Source organism: Delphinus delphis, chromosome 3 (assembly GCF_949987515.2).
Source record: "Delphinus delphis chromosome 3, mDelDel1.2, whole genome shotgun sequence".
NCBI lineage: Eukaryota > Metazoa > Chordata > Mammalia > Artiodactyla > Delphinidae > Delphinus > Delphinus delphis.
In genome coordinates, this window is record NC_082685.1 from 7,491,305 (window position 1) to 7,512,681 (window position 21,377).

The 21,377-nt window shown below is 61.3% G+C and overlaps 3 protein-coding genes across 3 annotated transcripts; 1 reads left to right on the forward strand and 2 right to left on the reverse strand.

Moving 5' to 3' along the window:
- The first annotated feature begins 369 nt into the window (after window positions 1-369).
- SNAPC2 (small nuclear RNA activating complex polypeptide 2) lies at window positions 370-3,143 on the forward strand. The gene is made up of 5 exons (XM_060006585.1): window positions 370-630; window positions 1,328-1,447; window positions 1,597-1,665; window positions 1,959-2,250; window positions 2,343-3,143. The coding sequence occupies exons 1-5, from the start codon at window positions 448-450 to the stop codon at window positions 2,672-2,674; spliced, it is 996 nt and encodes a 331-aa protein (XP_059862568.1). The 5' UTR covers window positions 370-447; the 3' UTR covers window positions 2,675-3,143.
- Window positions 3,144-4,458: 1,315 nt separating this feature from the next.
- CTXN1 (cortexin 1) lies at window positions 4,459-6,141 on the reverse strand. The gene is made up of 2 exons (XM_060006586.1): window positions 5,952-6,141; window positions 4,459-5,582 (listed from the first exon to the last, which is right to left on the reverse strand). The coding sequence occupies exon 2, from the start codon at window positions 5,560-5,562 to the stop codon at window positions 5,314-5,316; it is 249 nt and encodes an 82-aa protein (XP_059862569.1). The 5' UTR covers window positions 5,563-5,582; window positions 5,952-6,141; the 3' UTR covers window positions 4,459-5,313.
- A 590-nt stretch (window positions 6,142-6,731) lies between these two features.
- Window positions 6,732-20,870, reverse strand: TIMM44 (translocase of inner mitochondrial membrane 44). The gene is made up of 13 exons (XM_060007623.1): window positions 20,745-20,870; window positions 18,856-18,957; window positions 15,904-16,074; window positions 14,852-14,932; window positions 13,980-14,129; window positions 12,877-13,016; window positions 12,497-12,582; window positions 11,783-11,875; window positions 11,562-11,686; window positions 10,143-10,193; window positions 8,322-8,411; window positions 7,597-7,707; window positions 6,732-7,284 (listed from the first exon to the last, which is right to left on the reverse strand). The coding sequence occupies exons 1-13, from the start codon at window positions 20,826-20,828 to the stop codon at window positions 7,165-7,167; spliced, it is 1,404 nt and encodes a 467-aa protein (XP_059863606.1). The 5' UTR covers window positions 20,829-20,870; the 3' UTR covers window positions 6,732-7,164.
- Between the last annotated feature and the right edge of the window lie 507 nt (window positions 20,871-21,377).

Sequence of the window (21,377 nt, forward strand, 5' to 3'; positions counted from 1 at the left end):
CTCCCTCCCCAGAGCATAGACAAGGGGATGACTATTAGCTCCATTTTACGGTTGAGGAAACTGAGGTTCGGCAAGGCCAAATCACTTGCTCACCAGTCAGGGCTGGCCGACCCCACAGCCCAGGCTCTTGGCTACAAAGCACATAATAGGAGTTTCACAAGACGTAGTTCTGGAAGGGAGGGAGGGCACGAGATCTAAGAACTTGGCTCCAGTTCACGAATGAGATAGAATGCGGGCGGGGGGTCTCGTTCGCCCCCGCCTCAGTTAGACGCCAGTCTCCCCATTACTTCCCGGGGAAGCAGTTCCCTTCGGCCCGCAAACGCAGAGCCACGCCCCCATCTACTTCTGCCTCCGCGCGGGGTCTTTTGGCCCCAGCGGCCGCCGTAACCCCGCCCACTAGGGAAACGGCCCCGGAACGACGACACCGCCCTCACCCGGCTCACCGGCATGAAGCCCCCGCAGCGGCGGCGAGCGGCCCCGGCGCGCTATCTGGGTGAGGTGACCGGCCCCGCGGCCTGGAGCGCCCGCGAGAAGCGGCAGCTGTTACGACTACTGCAGGCGCGACGGGGCAAGCCGGAGCCGGACGCCGCCGAGCTGGCCCGGCAGCTGTCGGGCCGGAGCGAGGTCGAGGTGAGAGGGGTCTCGGGATGGGAGCGAGGCTGGAGGTGGGGCTAGGATGTGTTCGGGGCTGGCGGAGGGGCGGGCCCTGGGAGTTGGCGGGACGAGAGTGAGGCTGGGGGCGGGGCCTTGGAGTGGGCGGGTCGAGGGTGAGGCGGGGGCGAGGTTGAGGAACCGGAAGAACGCCGGAGGAGGCGGGATTAGTGCAAGGCTGGGCCTTGTGTGCCTGCGAGAAGCTGAGGGCGGGGCGAGGGCGGAACATAGCCGAGAGGCGGGGCGAGGAGGAGGCAGTGCTGCGGCAGGCTGAGGGGCGGGGCGAAGCCAAAATTTAGGAGCGGGGCGAACTCTGAGTTAGAGCGGAGGCCCCGGACTGGGTGGAAGGCGCAGAGGGACTGGGCGCGAATGAGGTTGAAGTGAGTCAGGAAATGGGGCGGAGTGGACGAAGCGGGCAGGTGACTAGGGTAGTACTTAGCAAAGGGTGGGCCCTGGCTGCGGGGAGGAGCCAGAACCAGCCAGGGCCTTACATCTTTGTCAGGTAGCTGGTCACACCTGGGGCCTTGGCCCAAGACCCCTGGGCAGAGTCCCTATGACCCTTAACTCCGGGCCAGCGGGAGGCTAGGGAGCAGTGGCCGGCCCTGGAGCAGGCAGTGGATTGCCTAGCCCTGGGCTTCTAGAAGGTCCATTTGGCCTCATCCTCTCACTTCCCCAGATCCAGGACTTTCTCCGGCAGCTCAAGGGCCGAGTGCTCCGAAAGGCCACTCGGAGGATGCATCCAGGTGGCCCACAGGGTCCCAGGCGCCGGGAAACACAGACCCCGGCCCCCATCGAGGTGAGGCGGGGCGAGGCTCCCCAAGGCCGGCCCCTGGAGGATGAGGTGGGAGTTGGGGGGATAACCTGGTCAGGGGAGCCGCAGGAGGGGTAGGGCTTGGGGGACTCCTGAAGGTTGATCCGTGAGCACCTTCTGGTTACTCCACCCAGGTGTGGATGGATCTGGCTGAGAAGATAACAGGCCCGCTGGAGGAGGCCCTGACCGTGGCTTTCTCACAGGTACAGCCATCTGCCAGGAAGGATGGGGGTATCCCGGGGACGGGGTCATATATGTGAGTCTCATTAAGCTGGACCTGGTTCCTGGGTCCCTTCCTCTTGCCAGCTCTGTGACTCTGGTCCGTCACCGGACACCCTAGCCTCAGTGTCCGCCCTTCTGAGGCCCTCTGCTGAATGTGACGCCTTCCTCAGGGTGGCAGGGAGGATTTGGAGGTGGAAGGCTGTCTCCTGCAGGGCAGGGGAGTAGCCCACGGGGACACTTCTGCCTTTCCTTGCCTGATCTCTCTGCCTGCCAGGTGCTCACCATCGCAGCCACGGAGCCCATCAGCCTCCTGTACTCCCAGCCCCCCAAGCCCACGCAGGCTCGTGGAAAGCTACTGCTCCTCAGCGCCCCTGGAAGGCAGGAGGACCTGGGCCCTGAGGCTCCTGGCCCCGCCCCCAAGACACAAGGCCCTGCCCCTGAGGCATCCTCTGAGTCCCTGGCTGGCCCGTCCGCTGAGGAAGACTTTTCTGTGGACTTCGAGAAGATCTACAAGTACCTGTCGTCCATCTCCCGCGGCGGCCAAGGCCCGGAGCTTTCCCCAGCTGGTGAGAAGGGAGGGGCTGACGATCTGGGGGTGGGAGTCTCCGGCGGCAAGCCCCGCCCTTCCCTCACCCGTCCCCTTTCCATCCATCACCAGAGTCAGCTGTGGTCCTTGACCTGCTCATGGCACTTCCTGAGGAGTTGTCCCGCCTGCCCTGCGCTGCCCTGGTTGAACATATGTCAGATACGTACCTACGCCTGATGGCCCCCCAGCCCGACCCTGCCAGTGGGGGCCTGGGGTCTGGGGCTGAGGATGACGGGACAGGTTCCAGGGGGCAAGAGGAGGCTGGCCAGGCCACTCCTCAGGCCCCCGAGAATGCTGGGCCCAGCGAACCGATATCCACTTGGCAAGCAGCTGGGATCTGCCCCCTGAACCCATTCCTGGTGCCCCTGGAGCTTCTGGGCCAGGTGGCCACCCCTGCAAGGTGAGGGGCCCGGCACCTCACCAGACACACCAGACATCGGTGAGCCCCCAGGCCCTCAGTCCTGCTTGGGCTGGCACTGGGTTGTCACTGAGGATCTTGGCACGGCGGAAGGTCCCTGATGCAGTGTGCAGTACAGGTCGCCTTTAAGGTGCTCGATACAGCGTGGGTCTCAGAAATGGAAGCACAGGGAATTCCCTGGTGATCCAGTGGTTGGACTACACGCTCTCCCTGCCGAGCGCTCGTGTTCAATCCCTGGTTGGGGAACTAAAAGCCCACAAGCTGTACAGCACAGCCAAAAAAACCCCAAAAACCGAAGCAAAGTTGTACAGGGTTTCAGCCATAGAACTGGGGTGGGGGGGTTCCAGCCAGATGGCTGGGCTAAAATCACCCTCAAATACTCCCCCCACTGGTTTCTCATCCCTTCTGAAGTCCTGTGTCTGGTGTCCTGTAACTGTGAATAAAGTTCTGGTCTATACCCCTGGCTGTCTTTCTCCTGTGAGTGAAAGGTGGGAGGGGGCCTAGAATCAGAGGTAGGGAGCCATAGCTTGGAGTCCTGGGGACGGAGCGGGGACATGCCAGGGAGGAGGGTGTGGTTTTCGGTAAAGGCCACTGCACCAAGTCCAGTCTGATGCCATCTGGAGCGACCTTGGCTTGGCTGTGAGGGGACCCTTGGTGATTGTTTGGAGGGTCTAGGCCTGAGCCTGACCCGTGTCGGGGAAAGGTTTTCAGAGCCCGATGACCCTCCATCATACAGACGGAGGGGAGAGGCTAGCAGAGTGAGGGTGGCCAGGTCGGGGGAGCTGGACTCCTGACCACCGGAGGGTTAAAGGTGGGCTGCCCATGTGGCAGGAAGTTGGAGGGAGGGGAGTGAGTCCCTGAGGTAGCCTTGGGGAAGCAAGTGGGGGAGGGAGGGAGAGCTGGAGGGGCCTTAGGAGCAGGAAAGGGGGGGCAGAGCTGGGTGGAGGAGGGGGCTGGGGTCCTGGCCGTGACCCAAGGTCTCCAAGTCCCAGAGGTGCTGCCAGGTCTCCCTGCGCGGGGCCCCCCTCCCTCAGCCTCGATGAGCGTGTGGATTCAGGGGCAGGTTGGTGAGGGCCGGGTGAGGGAACCGGGTGTCCTCCTACGGCACCACCTTCCCCCAAATCGAACCAGTCCTCTGAGAGCCAGTGAATTTTCTGTTCGCAGAGCCTGTGCATTCACACAGCCTTCCTTTTATAGCCACGCTCGTCTCTCCCCACACACACTGCACACGGCTCCCCCCGGGGGCGCACAACACATCTCGCAGGCGGGCCGTGGAGCGGAGCCAGCCCACTCCATGCCCAAGGACTCACAGCACCAGCCCCTTGGTGTCCAAAGTGCACATGCTGATGGTGGGACAGAGGGACCAGGCCAGAGAGGTTTGGGGCTGCGGGTGTGGTCACAGTACCAGAAGGCCGTGCCAGTTCTTGGAGACAACCTCCAGGGCTGGCTGAGGGCACCCCATCCAGGCTCCCTACTAGCCCAAGTCCATTCCACGGCCCCCAGAGTCTCCTCAAGTCAAGGGAAAGAAGGGTGGTCCTGGCTGTTCCTGGAGCGAGGGGGATGGATTATGCCTTGGTCCCCCAGAGTGTACATCTGGGTGTTTCGCAGCCCTGGGCAGCTGTTAAGAGTGTGCAGAAGTCAGCCCTGGGTTCAAATTCTAGCCTGGCTAGAAGCCAGCTATAGGCAGGTCACTCAACCTGCCTGGACCCGAGTCCCCCGGCCTTGTAGAATGAGGATGCTAACAGGGTCCTGAAAAGAGAACAGACCAAGTACAGGAGGAGCTACCTCAGCACGCTGCTTGGCATGCAGTAAGCGCTCAATAACAGCTTTTATTAATACCGTGGGCTCAGAGGCAGGGAGGAGTGAGAAAGCAAGGGGAGAGCCTGGGAGGGGGGGGTTGCAGGAGGAACCAGGGGGAGGTGGCAGGAGGGCCAGTGAGGGGTGGAGGTGGTGACAGAGGGAGGGGCGCGCTGACCTGAACTGGGGCCTGGGCTGGGGGCGGGAGGGAGCCTGTCTGCCCTCTCCCCCCCATGGAAGAAGCCTCGCATCCTGGACACAGCAGCCATTGTCGCTCTTCAGTCACTGTCTCCGGAGCAGGCCCCGCAGGTCATATTGGTATGCAGCGTCCACCTCATGGGCCCAGGAGAGCCCGCAGGCCCGGAGCCCGAGGAGGGGCTCAACACTTGGCGGGGGCGGGCGGCGGGGGAGTGAGGATGGCCAGAGGACAGGGGAGGGAGGGGAAGGGACACGGGGGTCCCCGAACCCGGGAGCGGACATGACACTCATGCTCGGCGGCAGGGCAGTAGCAGAGCCACCTACACGCTGGGGGCGGAGGGGCGGGCGTCCTCTTCCCACCCAGGCTTTAGAGTCGGGGGCCAGCAGGGCCGGTGAGTTACGGAGAGAGGACAGGGCGGGATAAAGGCACGAAGTGGGGCTCCGGCCTGGCCAGGAGGGAAGATGGGAGGGGTGTGAGGGGGGAGGGGTTGGACTTATCCTGACGCCCTCCCCCCTCGGGCTGCGGGCTCGGGGGCAGGATCCTGAGCGCGGTCCAGGCCCGGCGGCGCACCGTCGGATCGGCCCCGGGAGAGAGACCCCGCGGAGGGCCGGCCGAGGGCGCCGCACCGCTCAGACCAGCGCGTAGTCGAACTGCCCGCGCTCGAGCGCCTCCTTGTGGTCTGTCCAGGACGAGGCGGGCATGCGGCTGTAGGGGTCGAGCAGGATACGCACGCAGCGAACCATCAGCAGCACCAGCACCACGAGCAGGCACAGCACGAAGGCGAACACGGTGCGCTGCTCCGCGTCCAGGCCCGCGCCTACCGGGGGCCCCGTCGATGGCGGCAGCGGCTCGGGGGACAGCGTCCACGTCGCGCTCATGGCTCACATCGCCGCGCGCCCTGCGGAGGAGGGGGCCCGCCCGTGAGGCAGGGATGAAGCTGCGCCTTCCCGCGCCCCCGCGTCGTCCCCACCCGCCGCCCCCCCACACACCCTGCCGAGCCCCAGCCCCCGCCCGCGCCTTTGTCCCCTGGCTACGCCCATGCCTGGCCCGCGGGCACCCAACTCCGGGCGTGCGCGCAGGTGGGGACGCTAAGAGCAAGGAGAGGAAACCCCGACCCGGCCGGCCCGCGCACAACAGGTGCGAACGCGCGGCCCGGGCTGCGTGGTGGGGGGCGAGACCCGGTTCCCCCACCCCGCTCCCTTTGTTCTTGCGTCCTGGGGACCCCCCTCCCCCACCGCCCCCGCCCCCGCCCCGCCGCGCCCCTCACCCTGGCCTCGACCGGGACCGGGACCAAGCGGCCGGCAGCCGCGCTCTCTTCCGGGACCCGCACCCGCTCCTGGTCTCTCCCCGGTGGCCGCGGCGGCGGCCCGGACTCTGCCCACCCCACCCGCCCCTGGAGCGGCGGAGACCGAGGCAGGCGAGCTCCGCGCCAGCCGGGCCGCCGCGGCTGTTCCCATGGCGACGGGGGCGGGGCCGCCGCGGGGGGCGGAGGCTACGCAGGGAGCGGCGCTCGGGCCCGCGACCCCGCCCCGTCCTCCGGGAGAACCGGGCCCCGCCCAGAGGCGCCGGGGAGACCACCGGCCCCAAAGAACCATGAGCACCGAGGGCCTCGCCCTCCCACCCCCACAGGCACCCCCCACCCCCACAGGCACCCCCCCAAAACCACCCAGCCCGACTTAAGCTCCCACAGCCCCATTCTCCTCTGCAACCGACCCCTCAGACTCCCTGTTTGGGGGATCCCAGTGCCCCCAAAACTCATACAGGCGCTTAAGGTCCTCCAGCCTCGGGGACCCCAACCCTCAAACAACCCCAGCCAGGTCACTAAAAACCTCCGTAGCTTTTCCAGTCTCCTTCCTCCCCCCCCCTCCCCCCGCCCGACAACATACTCAGGGTGGGCAGGGTCCCGTCCAGGTGAGTCCTCCCCCTCTTCTGTTAGAGTTCCTTCAGTGACCACGACCGCCGCCCCATGACCACTGGGCTGCCCACTCCCAGTCCCAGCTCCCCCCACCCCAGTGACAGACACCTTGGACTACCCAGGTTGCTCTCCTGCACTTTGGTGTTTTATTATTTCCAAATCTCTGCATATGTATAGGATAATAATAAGGGCACTATTAAAAAAAAAAAAAAAAAAAAAAAAAAAGGCTGAAACGGCCTGGCTGATGTGGCCAGTGGGCCCAGGCCGCACCACTGGGTCCTGGGAGGGTACCCCTGGGCTGGGGGACCCTGGGCACTGCCCGTAGCCTGGGTGCCCACGGCCCAAGCAGCCCCCATGGGGCAGAGGGGCGGTGCTGGGGCTGGCATTGTGCACAGCAGCCCCTCCCTTCCCCGCCGCATCCCGCTAGCTCTGCAGCAGTCCTGGCACGGCGGGGGCACAGCTGACAGTCTTGTCCCCAGAGGTCTAGTTGCTGCAGGTGGACACCAGTCCCCCGTGTGTCTGCAGTGACGATCCAGCCCCGAGGCCCCACTCGTGGCTGCTGCGCTCAGAGGACCTGCTCTGTGCTGGAGGCGGAGATGTCCAAGAGCCGCCAGGCCGCATAGGGGTTGAGCTCGCCCTGGTCTCGGCAGAGAGCCCACACGCACAGCATTCGCAGTACCTTGTCCTGCAGAATCGGGGAAGGGTGAGGGCTAAAGGCAGGGTGCGAGCCCGGCACCCACTTCAGGACGAGCGCAGGGCACGGAGAGAGACACTGCCAGCTCAGGGCACTGGGAGGGACCAGGGAGTGGTGCTGCGGGGTCTGGGGTCCAGAGCAGAGGCAGGAACAGAGGCTGTAACTCAGGACTTGGTCAAACTGGAGAGATCAGCTACCCTCCACCAGGCCCAGCTCGAGGTGCTGCCCTGCCACGCCGCAACTCCTGACTCTCAACTGGCCTCACTGCGTGTTCCCGCCCCGTCCCCTCCCCCGCTCACTCACCGGGTCACCCTCGACCACCTCGCCTTTGGGATTCTTGATCACCATCACCAGCTGGGCCTGGAAGGTGATGATCAGCACAGGGCCCTGCTCCATCATCTTGCCCATGGCCAACTGCAGGGGCACGACAGGGCAGGCAGGCCTGAGAATGGTCCCCAGCCCCTTCGCTGCCGCTCCCCCCTCCAGGTGCAGACCCCTGCTTCAGCACTCCAGGGCTGCCACCTGCCACTGGCCCGTTTCCGGGCGGGCACTTCTCAATTGTGAGGAAGAACGTGAACCACTGAGGACCCACACAGGCTCCGCGGACTGAGGCTGTGCAGGCGTGTAATGGCCTCTCGGAGCCGGCTGTCTCGCGCACACGTGTGGTGGGTGTGCCTTCAGCTCCCCACGGGGAGGAAATCGAGGGGATCGTGGCAGAGCAGACCAGTGGGGGACCTGAGCGGTCCTGACAAAGCCTCCTCAGTGAAGGTGCAGGGATAGCCCTGGCTTCAGGGGCCTCAGGGGACCCTGGGTCTGGGCAACAGCACCCCCTGGGCCACCACTTGCCTGAGAATTCCCGACAGCAAGACTGTGGAAACCTTCCACTGAAAGGGACCCTGGAGGTCACTTAATCCAAGCACTGGAACTCCTCCAGGGAGGGGGAGCTCAACCCTCCCAGCTGAGCGCAATTCAGAGAAGCACCCCTGCCCACCCTGGGGTCCACCTGGGCCCCCGGAAGAGGCACTCACGTCGATGTTGTCGATGTCCAGGATGCGGGAGTGGAACTGGAGGCCCAGCGCCTTGGCCTGCTGGATCGGGTGGGCCAACTGGCTGTAGGTCTGCAACAAGAAGCCAGACACAACCGTATGGCCGCCCACCTGTGCGTGCGACCCAGGCCAAGGCACTGCACCGCAGGGGAGCCGGGGGCTGTTGCGGTGTCTCGGGAAGCTCCCTGTGGGCGAGCTCACCATGGGGTTTCAGGCTTTCAGCTCTTGTACCTTCCAGAAATGGCTCCCGGCTCCTGGGTGTGCGGCGCCAGGAGTGGCAGATGCCAGGAGCATGGGTCCAAGCAGGGAGGCCGGTGCCACCCGTTGGCTGGCTCGAATCACACACTGCCCTCTCATTATAAGGACAGCACCGTATCAACGTTATCGAAAGCGGTATTAATCAGTGAGTCTGGTTAGTTCTCCGGGAACGCGATCTGGAATACACTCCCAGAGGTAAGTCGAGGCCTCTCTGGCTGACCCTGAACATTCCCATGTTCACCTCACTGTGAATCTTGGCCTGGAACCAAACGCTTTTTCTAGGATTCATCCTACCCCGCGGCTGCTCTGGGGTGAACTGCCTGGGTCTACTGCCTTGTCACTGACCAGCCCCTGTGGGCGGGTCTCGGCCACTGGCAGCCTCTTCCTCTTACGGGGGCAGTGGTGCCCCAAATGACACCCTAACCCTCTTGTGCCTGCTCCCAAGCCCGGGACACAGCAGCCAGCAGCTTTATATCTCAACAAGCAACCATGACAGAAGACATTCCAACCGCATTCACTCTTTATGGAAGTAACTGATCCACCAAGTGAAAAAAAAGCGCCCATCTTGTGTGGTTTCTTAAAGATGACACTTTCAAAACACCCCTGTGTGAGCGGCTGCAACTTCAGCTGCGCTTCCAGGGGCACCAGCAGCACCTTGCTGGCAAAGATAACCAGCTACATCCTAATGGTCCCAAAGTAAAAAAAAACCCAAAACAACAACAACAAAAACCAAACCACTCATAAATGCCCGCTGGGTTAGTCACCGTGCAGGGGAGTATTTAACAAGGAAAGCTGACATCTTCTCCTCTGCTTTTTCAAGTTGTTTGTGAGCTGGGTACAGAATAAAATCAGCCAAGAGACTCTGGATTGCTCAGTAAGATGCTGGTGGGGGGGGGACGGGGGGAACAAATGCTGTGAAGACACAGGTCAGGGAGTGAGCAGGGTGGGGTGAGGTGGCCTGATGACGAGGACGGGGAGGCTGCCAGGAAGGGGCAGTGCAGACAGCATGCTCCCAAGGACGCCTGAGCTGCCGCCATGCAGCCCGGCAAGGCCTGTGGCCCGGGGCCCAGAGCCCGGACTCCAGGAAGCAGCCGGGCCTCGTCAGGACACGCGGCTCTTCCCGGGTGGGAATCTATCAATGTCTGTTTGGATGTGTTTGAGGATCTTGCAATGAGAACAGCTAATGAATACATCCAGCGCTGCATGTGCTGGAGCGCTGCCCTTGTGTCCCCAAAGCGTCCTCACGACCCCCATGAGATGAGCCCGATGATGTAACTCCGGCCCAGGGAAGGGAGGCTGTGGGGCCTCAAACCCCACTTGCCCGCCAGCACCCACCACCCCCGTGCACTGAGGGAACATCGAATGCACCCTCCGAGTTATCCGCTGTCCCTTTCTGCCCACCCCCTGACCCCTGGGCCCCCAGCCTGTAGCCACCCCCGCCCCTGACATCTCAGCCCTTCTCGGACTGAGCCACCCAAGCAGATCTCCTCTGAACTGTGATTTCTTCTGAGGCCTGAATGGGGGGGGAAGCAAGCAAGCACTTACAGCTTCATAGCACCAGTCTTTGAGAATGTCGAGCTCTCCAGAAATCATGGCCTAAAAAGGGAAAGACAAAAAAAAAAAAGTGTGAGAATGAGAGTGGGCTTTTGAGGCAGGTAAACTCTGGAGAATACTCTCCAGTTAGAACCTTTCCTCTGCAGACCCCCGGCCCCAGCCTCCGGGTCCTAGTCTGGGGAAGGGAGACTGGGCCAGGCTGCAGCAGTGGGAGCAGAGCCCCCGCAAGTGACAACGGGGAAGCCCAGGCTGGGTCCCAGCGGCCTGCTGGAAGGAAAAGGAAGGTGGCAGCGTTTCGGGCTCTCGCCCTGGCCGGGAAACCAACCCAAGGAGGCCAGGCAGGGCATTCTACCTCCCCTGGGGACGAAGAAGCCTTAGGCAGCCACGTCCACGCGGGACGGGGCAGAGGGGGAGTGCAGGGGAGGGTTCCCAGGGTGCAATGAGAGAAGCTTCCACAGGAACCCAGAGACAGGGCTGGATCTGGTGAGGGAGAGGGTGGGTTTTGGGGGGAGTGGGGTGGTGAGATGCTGGTGGGAAACCACAGGGAATCTGGGGGCTGAGATAATCTCAGCCCAGAAGATTCTGCCCGTGCTTGGGCTGCTGCTTTGGGGAAATGCTACAGTTTCACCTCCTCCCAACCCCGCCGAGTGTCGTGAGGGATCTGGGAACTCGGAGGCGGGAGAGGGGGCCAGGCAGACGCGGTGCGGGAGGAAGGGACGGACATCCTCACGGGGCTGGACTGGCTGCCTGCGGCCCCACTAAGGCCGCGCCAACAGCCCCTGGCTTGGCTGGGCTGCAGGATGCCGAGGCTCCAGCCCCAGCTTGGGGCGGGGGGGCCTCGAGGAGGGTGACCTTGAGCAGGTCGCCTCCTCCTTGTTTATGTGCCAAAAGGAGAGGCGAGAAGACCAGAAGATGAGCTTCAGGGCTCACAGAGAGGAAAGGCCCCTGGGCTGCTGTGCTGGTCCCGCCTCCCTGCCCTGAGTCATGCGCTGCCCCCGCACCCTTGAAGCAGCAGCCGGCTTCTCCCAACTCCTGAAAGGCCCCTGGCCTCTGGGAGACAAACACCTGGCCCCTGGCAGCTTCAAGGGAACAACTTCAGGAAGAGAGCTCGAGGGAAACAAGCCACGGGGCTCCAGGCTCCAGTGGGTGAGAAACTCAGTCCCTGGGGCAGACACACCCTGTGGGCGAGGCAAGAATGGTCAGGGCACCGGCCCAGGGACCAGCGGGGGCTGCAGGAGACCACAGCGGCCTGGCTTTCTCGAGCTGCTCGACTAACAAGGGCTGGGCGTGTGGGGTGCTCAGGCCTCTGTCAACACTGGAGCCACCTCTCCGCTCAGAAGCCCTGTCCACAGCCAAGCGGCCCTGCCAGAACTCTCCACAGGGCCGCGGCCCTGCCAGCCGCACACCCACCTCCAGGACGTTGGGGATGATGTCGTTCTCACACTGCTGCAGAAAGCGGTCCTTGTCGAAGGCGGGGTCCACCCGCAGGATCTCCGTGAGCACCTCCGACATCTCCGTCTTCGAGAACAGGCCCCCTGGGGCAGCCGAGCCAGGAGTGGGGTGAGGGCCCGGGACCCCCTCCCACCGCCGGCTCGGGCTGTGGGGGGACGGTCCCGGGGCAGCCCACTCACCCAGCAAGTCTGTGACCTTGTCTGTCAGCAGGCGAGACGCCCGGATGAAAGCGTTGTCGCTTTCGTCATACTTCATCTTCATCTCGAAGAACCCTGTCGGGGGTGGCGGATGGGGTCATGGGCCCCTTCCGGAGAGACACACCCACTCCATCGCAGTCCCCTCCGAGCCTGCTGGCCGACCCTGGGAGGCTGCAGAGACCCCTCCGCCAGGGGCTGAGGGGAGGCGAGTGAACGCCGGGCGCCACCCCTGCTGGCTGCGGCTTTCGCTACTGAGGGAACACAGGCCTCTGGACATCCTCATTTGAGGAGGGCCAGGGCTCCCTGTCAGCGCCTGGGAAGCCACGTGCCCCAGACTGAGCAGAGAGCTCTGGGCCTTGAGCTGGCTCCTGGCCCGTGAGGGGGTGTGTCGAGGCCAAGTTCACATGGGGGGTGGCTGGCGCGTGCACCTGGCTGCCTCACAACGACACTGGCTCCAGCCAAGGTGGTGGCTCAGCCCTGACGGCGGTAGCCCGCCGCCCGAGAGGTACTGGGTGCTCCCCCTCAGGCCGCCTGAGGCCTGCGCTCCGCTGCTCACTCGCTGGGCAACCCTGTGGGAGTGACTGGTCCTCTCTGACCCCGGCCTCCTCCTGTCTTGTGCCCGGCCCTCGGGGAGCACTTGGTAAGTGTCCGTCACCGGCCTGCTGTCAGGCAATTCTCTGAGATGGGAACACTCACGATTAAACACCACGTTGTTGTCCCTGAAGTCCTTCCACTGCTGATACCACTTGGAGTCCTTGTGCAGCACGACCCCCAGGGCCTCCCTGGGGAAGATCAGGGAAGCCAGTGAGCGCAGCCCGGGAGCCGCTCCGCTCATGGCAAGAGGGGGCAGCAGGACGGTGTGATGACCCCGGCCTCTTGCCTTCTCTTTCCCCCTTCCTGCCACCCTACCCTTCCCCTCCCGGTTCTCTCAGGGTGCCTGGGAACCTCGAGCAGAAAGAAACCCCACAAACTGACTTGGGTAGGAACCCTCTGTGGGTCCTGGGAAATGGACAGCAGTGCAGGTGCTGCAAAGGGAGGTGGTGAGAGGTGGGCCCCTTGGCAGGTCTGGTACCTACTCATTGGCCTCAAACACTTTCTCTTCCTTGAATTTCTCTCCCGAGAACTCTTTCCTTTTCCTGAGCCGCTCGGGCCGCCTGTAGGGCCCGGTCTGCCCCAGGACACTCTCGTCGATCTCCTTCTTGACGGACTCCACACCCTGCAGAGCACAGCCGGCCATGTGGGAGCTGGGGCTCCCCAACACCCCAGACCAGCAGCTGTGGACCCACCCCGGGGCCATGCCTCCCAGGTCTCAAGGTCACGTGACTCGCAGGTGCAGGGCAAGGACACGCCCAAGCCTCGGGGGGAGGCAGAGGGGAGACCCCAGCTCTGACTTCTGCCCCCACCTGCCCCCCGCCAAGAGCTGCCCCCAGATGACCCTCACATTCTGAGGCCGATTCCACACTCTCGCTGGAAACTTCCTTCACATGGACCAGAAACCGGACAGGCGTCCTGAGAGGCTGCCTCTGCCCCACCACCTCCATCCGAGCTGACCCAGCCTCTGGATCCCACCTCCGCAAACCTCTGGAGCCCATTTCCCTCCTGGCTCCATCACCCAAGACACTCTCCGGCCTCCTCTGAGCTGCTGCCGGAATCCTCACTGGGAGGCTGTGCTTTCAGGATGAACCTAAACTCCCCCGCACAGCCTCCAGGACCCTCTGATGTCCCTGCAGCCACTCTGGCCACACCTAGCTGCGTGGGGCGCCCCGAGCCGGTGATGCCCGCTCCCCTGGCCCGGCGCCTTCCCCGAGCGTTCCTGTCATGTGTTACTTGGAACTGCCTGCCCCTTCCCTGTCCCTATTCCTGTCCCAGGATCCTTTGAGAGCAAGAACTCGGACCTTCTCTCCTGAGGCCCCATGGCCAGTAGAGGGCCCAGCGTGTGGTAAGTGATATTTACGGAATGAATTCAGGACCTCAAGTGACCCAGAGCCCGACAGTCTCTGGATGTGAGCTAAGGGTGTCAGCAGCTGACATCGGGTTATGTGTAGCTCCCTAGGGGCTCTGACTTGCCCGAGGCTGCTCAGCCAGGAGGGGCTGAGGCCTGGTGTCCCTGCAGCCCTCGGTGAGGTCTCTCGGGGCTGAGCCCAGAGCGCCCGCGGGCACAAGCCCCAGCCCAGCTCACCTGGGAGAGGGCTTTGAAGGCGGCGGTCCTGCCAAGCTTCTCCCCACCTTTGGACACAGACTCAGCCGACTGCTTGGCGGTCTTGGCTGCTTCTTCCACACCCTCCTTGATTTTCCGGCCAAGGTCACTTTTACTGACTTCGTCAAGACTCTACTGAGACAGAGAAGAGGGAGGTGTTGGCGTGGCACCCGGTGGGGGCCTGCAGGAGCTCCCCCCGAGCTAACAGCAGACCCGGCCTCCAGAGGGCGGGAGCAGGTGTCCTGAGCCCATTCTGGCTCATGGAGCCGAGACTGGGGTGCACATGCCCCAGAAGGATGCCTACGATTTCTGGGGCGCTGGACCCTAGGGCTCCGGCCTGGAACACGCAGGAAGGACAGCACAGGAGCAGCAGCCCCGGGGTCAGGACACGAAGGGGAGGTAGGCGTGTCCAGCGCGCTGGGCTGGCCTCGAGGTAAAGCCCTGCCCCTCTCTCCAGCCCAGGAGAAGCAACAAAAAGAAAGTCTCCCAGGCCCTCTAGGAGTCTCACCCCCACCTCCACCCTCCCGGGGTGGGGGGCGGGGCGTGCAGGGTCCCAGCTTCCTTCTAGCCTAAGGCAGGGAGAAAAGCATCCTCCTTTCACCCTCCTGTTCTTGCTTGTAGTTCAGAGGCTTCTAACCTAAGTGGTGACTCGCAGGCCAGTGGGCTAGTCTGAGCTCTCCCTCCTTCCCAAAGGCATCCTGCACTTTGATTCCGGAAGCCTCCCGACCGGGCAGCCTCCCCCGCCTGCTCACCCCCGGCTGCCCCCAGCATTGCTCCCCGGCTCCTCCGCCAGAGGTGAGGAACAGATGGGCTCCGGGGGCCGTCAGGGGCCTTGGGGGTCCGGAGGCCATTACCTCCTTCACGGTGCCGGTGATCTCCCCCAGCTTCTTCCTGATCACCTCGCCCGTCCGCATGGTTTCTGATTCAATGGTTCTCTAGGGTAAAGGATGTTGGATCTTTGTGTTGCGACACACAGTCTAAAGAAGCGTTTTCTCAGAAGTCCCTTCCTTCCTCCCCAGACACACCCCGTTCTTCCACCCCCTCAGCCTGTCCACCCGGCCCCTCCCAGCCCCCCAGGGTCCCTGGCTGTAGGCTGGGACAGGGACCTCCTGAGCACAGGGCCCCAGGCCCCGCATCTGTCTCTGGGCGGCAGGGGGTGATCTTGCCCATATGCTCACCAGTGATATATTGGGGGCGGGGTGGGGCATTCTCAGCGTCATCCTGCCTGGCTCTGCCCCCTCCCCATCACCCGGCCCCAAGCTCGGCCTGCGCTGCCCCCAGACAGACACCTCGGCTCACTCCTCTTCCTTAATGAAAAGGAAGGGCGATCTCCCGCAGGGTCGGATCCCTCACAGGTAGTTACATACAAGTGAGTGACTTGGGGAGACTCAGGGGTACAGACGTCGCCCATGGCCTGGGAGGGGCGCCAACAGAACAAAACCCCCGAGGGGCCTGGGGCAAATGCCCACAACCCCAGGCTCAGCTGCCCACAGGTGAGATGGGGGTGCCGCCGGGCAGAGCCCTCAAGGGCAGACAAATAAAAGGAGCCAAGCCCATCCGCTGGCGGGCGCCTGGCAGCTGCTCCATGAATGATTACACCAGCCCCGCAACTCACTTTCTACCCATTTCAGTCAGAGGCCCTCAGGAGCAGCGTATCTCAAACCTAGTGCCCGAGGGACCCGTGGAGATGCAGATTCTGATGCAGCAGGTCGAGAGGGCTCTGAAACCCCGTCAGTGCTGCTGGGCCGTGTGTAGAGAAGGCTGCAGTCTCACGGCTGAACTGGAAGGCTGGGGGCCTGCTCCTGTCCCCTCACTCCCCGGCCGCCCCAGCACTGCACTGGGAGGGAACTCCTGGCTCTGAGAGCAGTGTGACTGCCCAGGGGGACTCAGAGCAAACGGGACTCACGTATTTCCTCCTGGCTTCCTGGAGCGCATCGGACTCTTCCAGCTTCCGGGCCTCGTCTCGGAACTTTTTTATACTTTCTTTCATTTCTTTGTTTTTGGCTAATTCTTGTTTGATATTATCTAGCAAGCCGGAGAGAAAGCCTTTCCTGTTTCCAGAAGAATAGGATCTGGACTAGAAAGAATGTAAAAGGAACGAAGAAGTTTTTCATTTTCTCCTTTCTGTTGATATAGGTTTAACAATGAATACAAGCCGCACGGCGTGGCCAAAAATACATAAATAAATAAAAAATTAAAAATAAATAAAAACAATATTTGGGAATTCCCTGGCAGTCCAGTGGTTAGGACTCTGCGCTTTCACTGCCGAGGGCCCGGGTTCAATCCCTGGTTGGGGCACTAGGATCCTGCAGGCTGCTGGTGTGGACAAAAACAACAACGAAAACGAAACAAAGCAAAACAAAAGGCAAAAAAACCCCACAATGAATAGTTATCTCTTTTAGAAGAGATAACAGACAAAGTAAAAAGCCACCAGGTGGTAAACCGTGGGACAAGATATTCAGCAAGAAAAAGAAATGAGTTGGGCTTCCTGGTGGTGCAGTGGTTGGGAGTCTGCCTGCCGATGCAGGGGACACGGGTTCGTGCCCCGGTCCGGGAAGATCCCACATGCCGCAGAGCGGCTGGGCCCGTGAGCCATGGCCGCTGAGCCTACGCGTCCGGAGCCTGTGCTCAGCAACGGGAGAGGCCACAGCAGTGAGAGGCCCACGTACCGCAAAAAAAAAAAAAAAAGAAAGAAAGAAAAAGAAATGAGTTATCAAGCCATGAAAAAAATACAGGAGTCACATGACATGTTATGTCAATTACATCGCAATAAAACAAGATGCGGAGGAACCTCAAGGGCATATCACTAAAGGAGAGAGGCCAATCTGCAAAGGCCACAGGCTGTAGGATTCCAACTCTAAGATCCTGGAAAAGGTGAAACTATGAAGACAAGGAAAAGGCCGGTGGTTGCCAGGGGCTGGAGGAGGGGAGGGAGGGTGGACAGACAGAGCACAGAGGATTTTCACCGCAATGAAACTACTCTGTAACCGTACTGTTAACGGTAGATACGTTATACATTTGTTCAAACCCATAAAATGTACAACACAGAGAGTGAACCCAATGTCAACCACAGACTAAAGTCAACAATAATGTGTCAATATTGGCTCATCAGTTTTAACAAATGTACCGCCCTAACTGCAAGATGTACAACCGGAGGAAAACTGCGTGCCGGGTGGGAGGAGAGGGGGACAGGAGGTTGATGGGCAGGCCCTGTACTTTCCACTCAATATCCCTGTAAAACTAAAACTGCTCAAAAAAATAAAGTCTATTAAAAAACAAAAGAAAATGCCAGGCCCTTCTCTCTCTGGGGTGAGAGACAGGCACAGCTTGGAATCCTCATGGGGCCTCACACACGCCCACCCAAGGAAAAGGCCAACACCCAAAGGGACCCTCGTCCCAGGACTTAGAGTTGAAAGGACTCTGTGGCCCCTTATCCCAAAAGAGCCGGCCCAGGCACTACTCCAGGGGCTTCTGGGCCCAGGGTAACTTCTTCCTTTGGGGCCACTCCCGAGTCCCCAGCCGGGCCTTACATGTCACCCAAAGGCCTGGGGACTGGCACAAACCTCCGTCTCTTGGCCCACAGGATCACAGTCTCTGAGAGCCCGAGCTCAGCGTCCCCCCTCCAATCCCCACAGGAAAACCCAACCGAACACACCCAGAGGCCAGAAGACAGCCTGAGGCCCTGCTCCAGGCACCGCCCTACCCGAGACGCAGGCTTCTGGGTCAGACACAGCTGGCTGTAGATGCCTGCTTCGCCCCCCGTGTAACTACGTGAAGGCTCGGGAAAGAGAAAGCTTAGAGACTGACTGTGAGCCAGTAAGTCACAGGGAAATAGCCGCACGTGCTCAGCTGCTCCCACCACTCCTGCCGGTGTGCGGGGTCCGCTGCAGCGGCTGGGGGTTCACCCTACCAGTTTCAGGGGCGACTGCTTACCCGGTCCCTGTCCAGCCCCAGGGAGAGCAGCAGCAAGTCTGGGTGCTGCCCCACAGGTGTGGTGGCCTGGCCTGGCAACAGCAGGCTGCTGTCTGGTCCAGATGTGCCCTGACGAGCCTTGCTCCAGGGGAAGTCCAAGTTCTAAGACTGTCAGGGACTGCACCAGCTCGCGGCAGCCCCACGGCTCACTCCAGGGCTGCAAACTGGGGGTGAGGGCGGGGCTGGACAACTAAGGGGAAGCGCCAAAGGGCATGTCCCAAGCCCACAACAGCCCCAGGACAGGATCTGGGAGATAAAGCATGCTGAGGGTAGAGGATGAGATGAGACTCAGAAGGGAAGGGAGGGTGTGGGCTGCCTGAGCATGCGGATTTGGAGACTGTGAGATTTCAGGCTTTCTTCCCCATGGTGGTAAGGAACCAACAGAAACGTGGTTGAAGAGACATGACAGGGAGGGCAGAAAAGCTCTAGAAAATGCTCTCTGTGACGAACAACATAAAGAGGAAGGGAGATATGGCCTGGGGAAACCCAGCTCCAGGAGATGGATGGGTGACTCTGCTCAAATGCCCAGAGGGCTGTCACCCAGCAGAGGGCACAGCCTTGCTTAGTGAAGGCCCCACACGTGGGAGCCGCCGGGAGGTGGGTTTCAGCTCAGTCAGAGGAATGCCCTTCTCGCCATCAGAACTGAGACACGCAACTTTGTGTGAGGCAGGAGCCCTACCCCTAACAGTGTCGAGCACTTCCCGGGATACCAAGAGGACCAGGCCCACTGGGCTCTGTAACTCCGGAAGACCTTGGATGTGGAATGCCTGCCAATCAGACACCCCCAGCAGTGTGGACAGCATCCTGCAGCCCTCTCTCCTGTCAACTAGGTCTGATTTTCACACCTTCCCCTCCTGCCGGCTTGCTTGTATCCTGAGTCACTCACCAGGGTCAGCTCTCCACTCGGCCGGGGCATCTGATAGGTACCATGGGGTAGTGGCACTAGGTTGTGGCTGGAGAGAAAACGGACTCCACCTCCAAGGCATCTCTAATTGAGGGAGAAAAGAGAAAGATGCATTTAGACTAGAGGGTGATGAGGAAGCAGGCCACGCTCAAAGAGCAGGGGTTGTCTGAGACTCATTTGACGATTTTTATCACATGTCTGCTCCATGCTAGATGCTTGACCATCTTCCCAAATTCTGAGAAGCCAGCGGAATCTGGTGGAAAGAGAAAACGCTCGATTTGCACCTCCGGGGCCCATATCTACCCTCCTGCCTCTGAACGTGGGGGAAACCGATGGGTCCTAGGAAATGCCAACCTATGGTGGAAGAAGGCTAAATATGCCAGTCTAGCTGAACACCTTAGTCTGAAAATGGGCAGGCTAAGACTCGATGCTGGTGGCAAGCAGTCTTCTCTCACCAGCCCACCCTACTTCTGCCAGCCTTGGAGGACCAGAGGCCCGGGCTTCAAGGGGTAAACACTGCTAACTTGTCCCAGGCACAACCCTGGAATAAAGCTACCATGTCCTGGTCCAGGGTTGAGATGTGAGCAGGGCAACTTAGGGGCGTCACCTGAGCAAAGATGCTGCCAACCTCACATGCAGCACCTCTTTGGTAAGCATTTCTTCTACCAAATGATGAACTTAAAGCTCCATGAGGGAAGCTCCGTGCAGGTACTGTTCAACGCTACACCCTAGCACCCAGCACGGAGCGAGGTACACTGATGTCAATGACCTGACAGAACCACTCTTCCATTTCCACATCCCCTGGGCCCTTCCTCTCCCCATTCCATGCTTCCTGTCTCCAGTCACTCTAAGCAACACCCCGAACTTACACAGATGCCACACTCTCCTACAGCTACTCAAGAGTAACTCTTGGGAGTTTAACTAACTTGTTTTACTCCTCTGAATGCCTACACCCATTGATCCTGGAGCCACTGACTTCAGCAACAGCCTGAAACAGAAGTGGATGGTTGTCTCACTGAGGAGAAAAATCCCCCAGCAGGACCAAACCTGAGGGTGGTTCTCCTTAGGACGTGCCCAAATCCAAACACGTGTACATTCAACCTTTAAAACCTGCCTCAAAAGACAAGCAAGCCCAGAAAAAAAAGCTCAGTCCTGAGTCAAAAACACCTTCTTTGTCCTGACACTCAGATTCCTGGGAGATCTTTTCTTTCCTCCAGAGTCTGGCTCTGGCGTCAGACTGACCTGAGCTTTGGACCAGGTCAGCCACCCCACTAAACTCTTGAGACCGTGCGCGGCTTGCTTAACAATTCTGAGTTCCCAGCTTCCTACCCTGTGAAACAGCGACAAACAGCTGCAACGTGAGTACTATTTTCTGAAGCCGATTTACACGCCTTGACCCCCAGGGCATCTATGAGCCCAGGCTCTTAGCCAGGGCGACAACTACCTCCCACACTTTCAGAGGATTAAGAGGGGCGACGCAGGAAATGCTCCTAGCAGGGGGACGTGGCATATAAAGGTGAGCTGTGACTGTCACGGTTTTTTGCCTTTTCCTCGCTACTTTTTCTCCACTGAGCACCACGGACACCATTCACTCCTCGGTACACATGGGGTCAGCCAGGAAGTGAGGGGCGATCCGCTCCCGGCCCGGCACGCCCGGCCCCCGCCCTCCGGCCTTGCTTCGGGACCCACGTTCCGAGGCCTCGCTCCGGGGCCCCCGCCCCGGCCTCGGCTGACCCAGCGACCAAACTCCTAGCCTCTCGCCAAGCTCAGGGAAGAGCCGAAGGGGTCAAAAGCCTGGGGAGAACGAGGCCCTGGAGGTCACGGGTCCGGAGCTCCCTAAGCCCGCCCCCACGGCCCCGCACTCTGCTCACCCGCGGGCAGCGGCACCAGCATCCCCGCAGCGCCGCCGCCGCCGCCATGCTGGAAGATCCCGTGTGACCTTCTCGCGGCGTCATCCGATGGCGTCATCCGCCGCGTCGGCCTAGTGCGGCCTGGGCCTGGGAAAAGCGAGACCTGTGGGTGGGGTTTGTGGGAGGGAAAGGCCTATCACTGGACAGGGCTCCCAAGGAGGGCGGCGCCGTGGAGGGAAATCCACTATGGGGGCGTGGCCTAATGGTGGGCGGGGATTCCTAGAGAGCTAGGCCTCTGATAGGGCAGAATTTCGGAAGAGCGGGGACTGTGACTGGATGTGACCTGGGGGGCGGGTACTCCTGTGAGGCAGAGACGTATGGTTGGATAAAACAGCGGGGGGGCGGAGCCTGAGGGTGTGGATTCTGTCGCGAGCTGTGATTCTCCGATTGGCAACTCGGGTTTCGCGTGGCCGGAAGAACGGGTAAACAGAACGACCCACACCGACGCACCAGCCCGAAAGCCACTGACTCTGGCTCTCACTGACAATGATGGACAGTGACCAACAGACGGGCAAGTGAGTTGCTTCACGAGCAAGGGCGAATGAGCCCACTTTTGTACAGCACTTTGGGAAGGCGCCTGTTGGTTTTGGTCCA

Coding starts and splice junctions, on each gene's coding strand:
- SNAPC2 (XM_060006585.1), top strand. CDS start 448: ATGAAGCCCCCGCAGCGGCGGCGAGCGGCCCCGGCGCGCTATCTGGGT. Junction 1,448..1,596: donor AGACCCCGGCCCCCATCGAG/GTGAGGCGGGGC, acceptor TACTCCACCCAG/GTGTGGATGGATCTGGCTGA. Junction 1,666..1,958: donor TGACCGTGGCTTTCTCACAG/GTACAGCCATCT, acceptor TCTGCCTGCCAG/GTGCTCACCATCGCAGCCAC.
- CTXN1 (XM_060006586.1), bottom strand. CDS start 5,562: ATGAGCGCGACGTGGACGCTGTCCCCCGAGCCGCTGCCGCCATCGACG.
- TIMM44 (XM_060007623.1), bottom strand. CDS start 20,828: ATGACGCCGCGAGAAGGTCACACGGGATCTTCCAGCATGGCGGCGGCG. Junction 18,958..20,744: donor GCTGGTGCCGCTGCCCGCGG/GTGAGCAGAGTG, acceptor TCCCTCAATTAG/AGATGCCTTGGAGGTGGAGT. Junction 7,285..7,596: donor AGGTGGTCGAGGGTGACCCG/GTGAGTGAGCGG, acceptor CCGATTCTGCAG/GACAAGGTACTGCGAATGCT.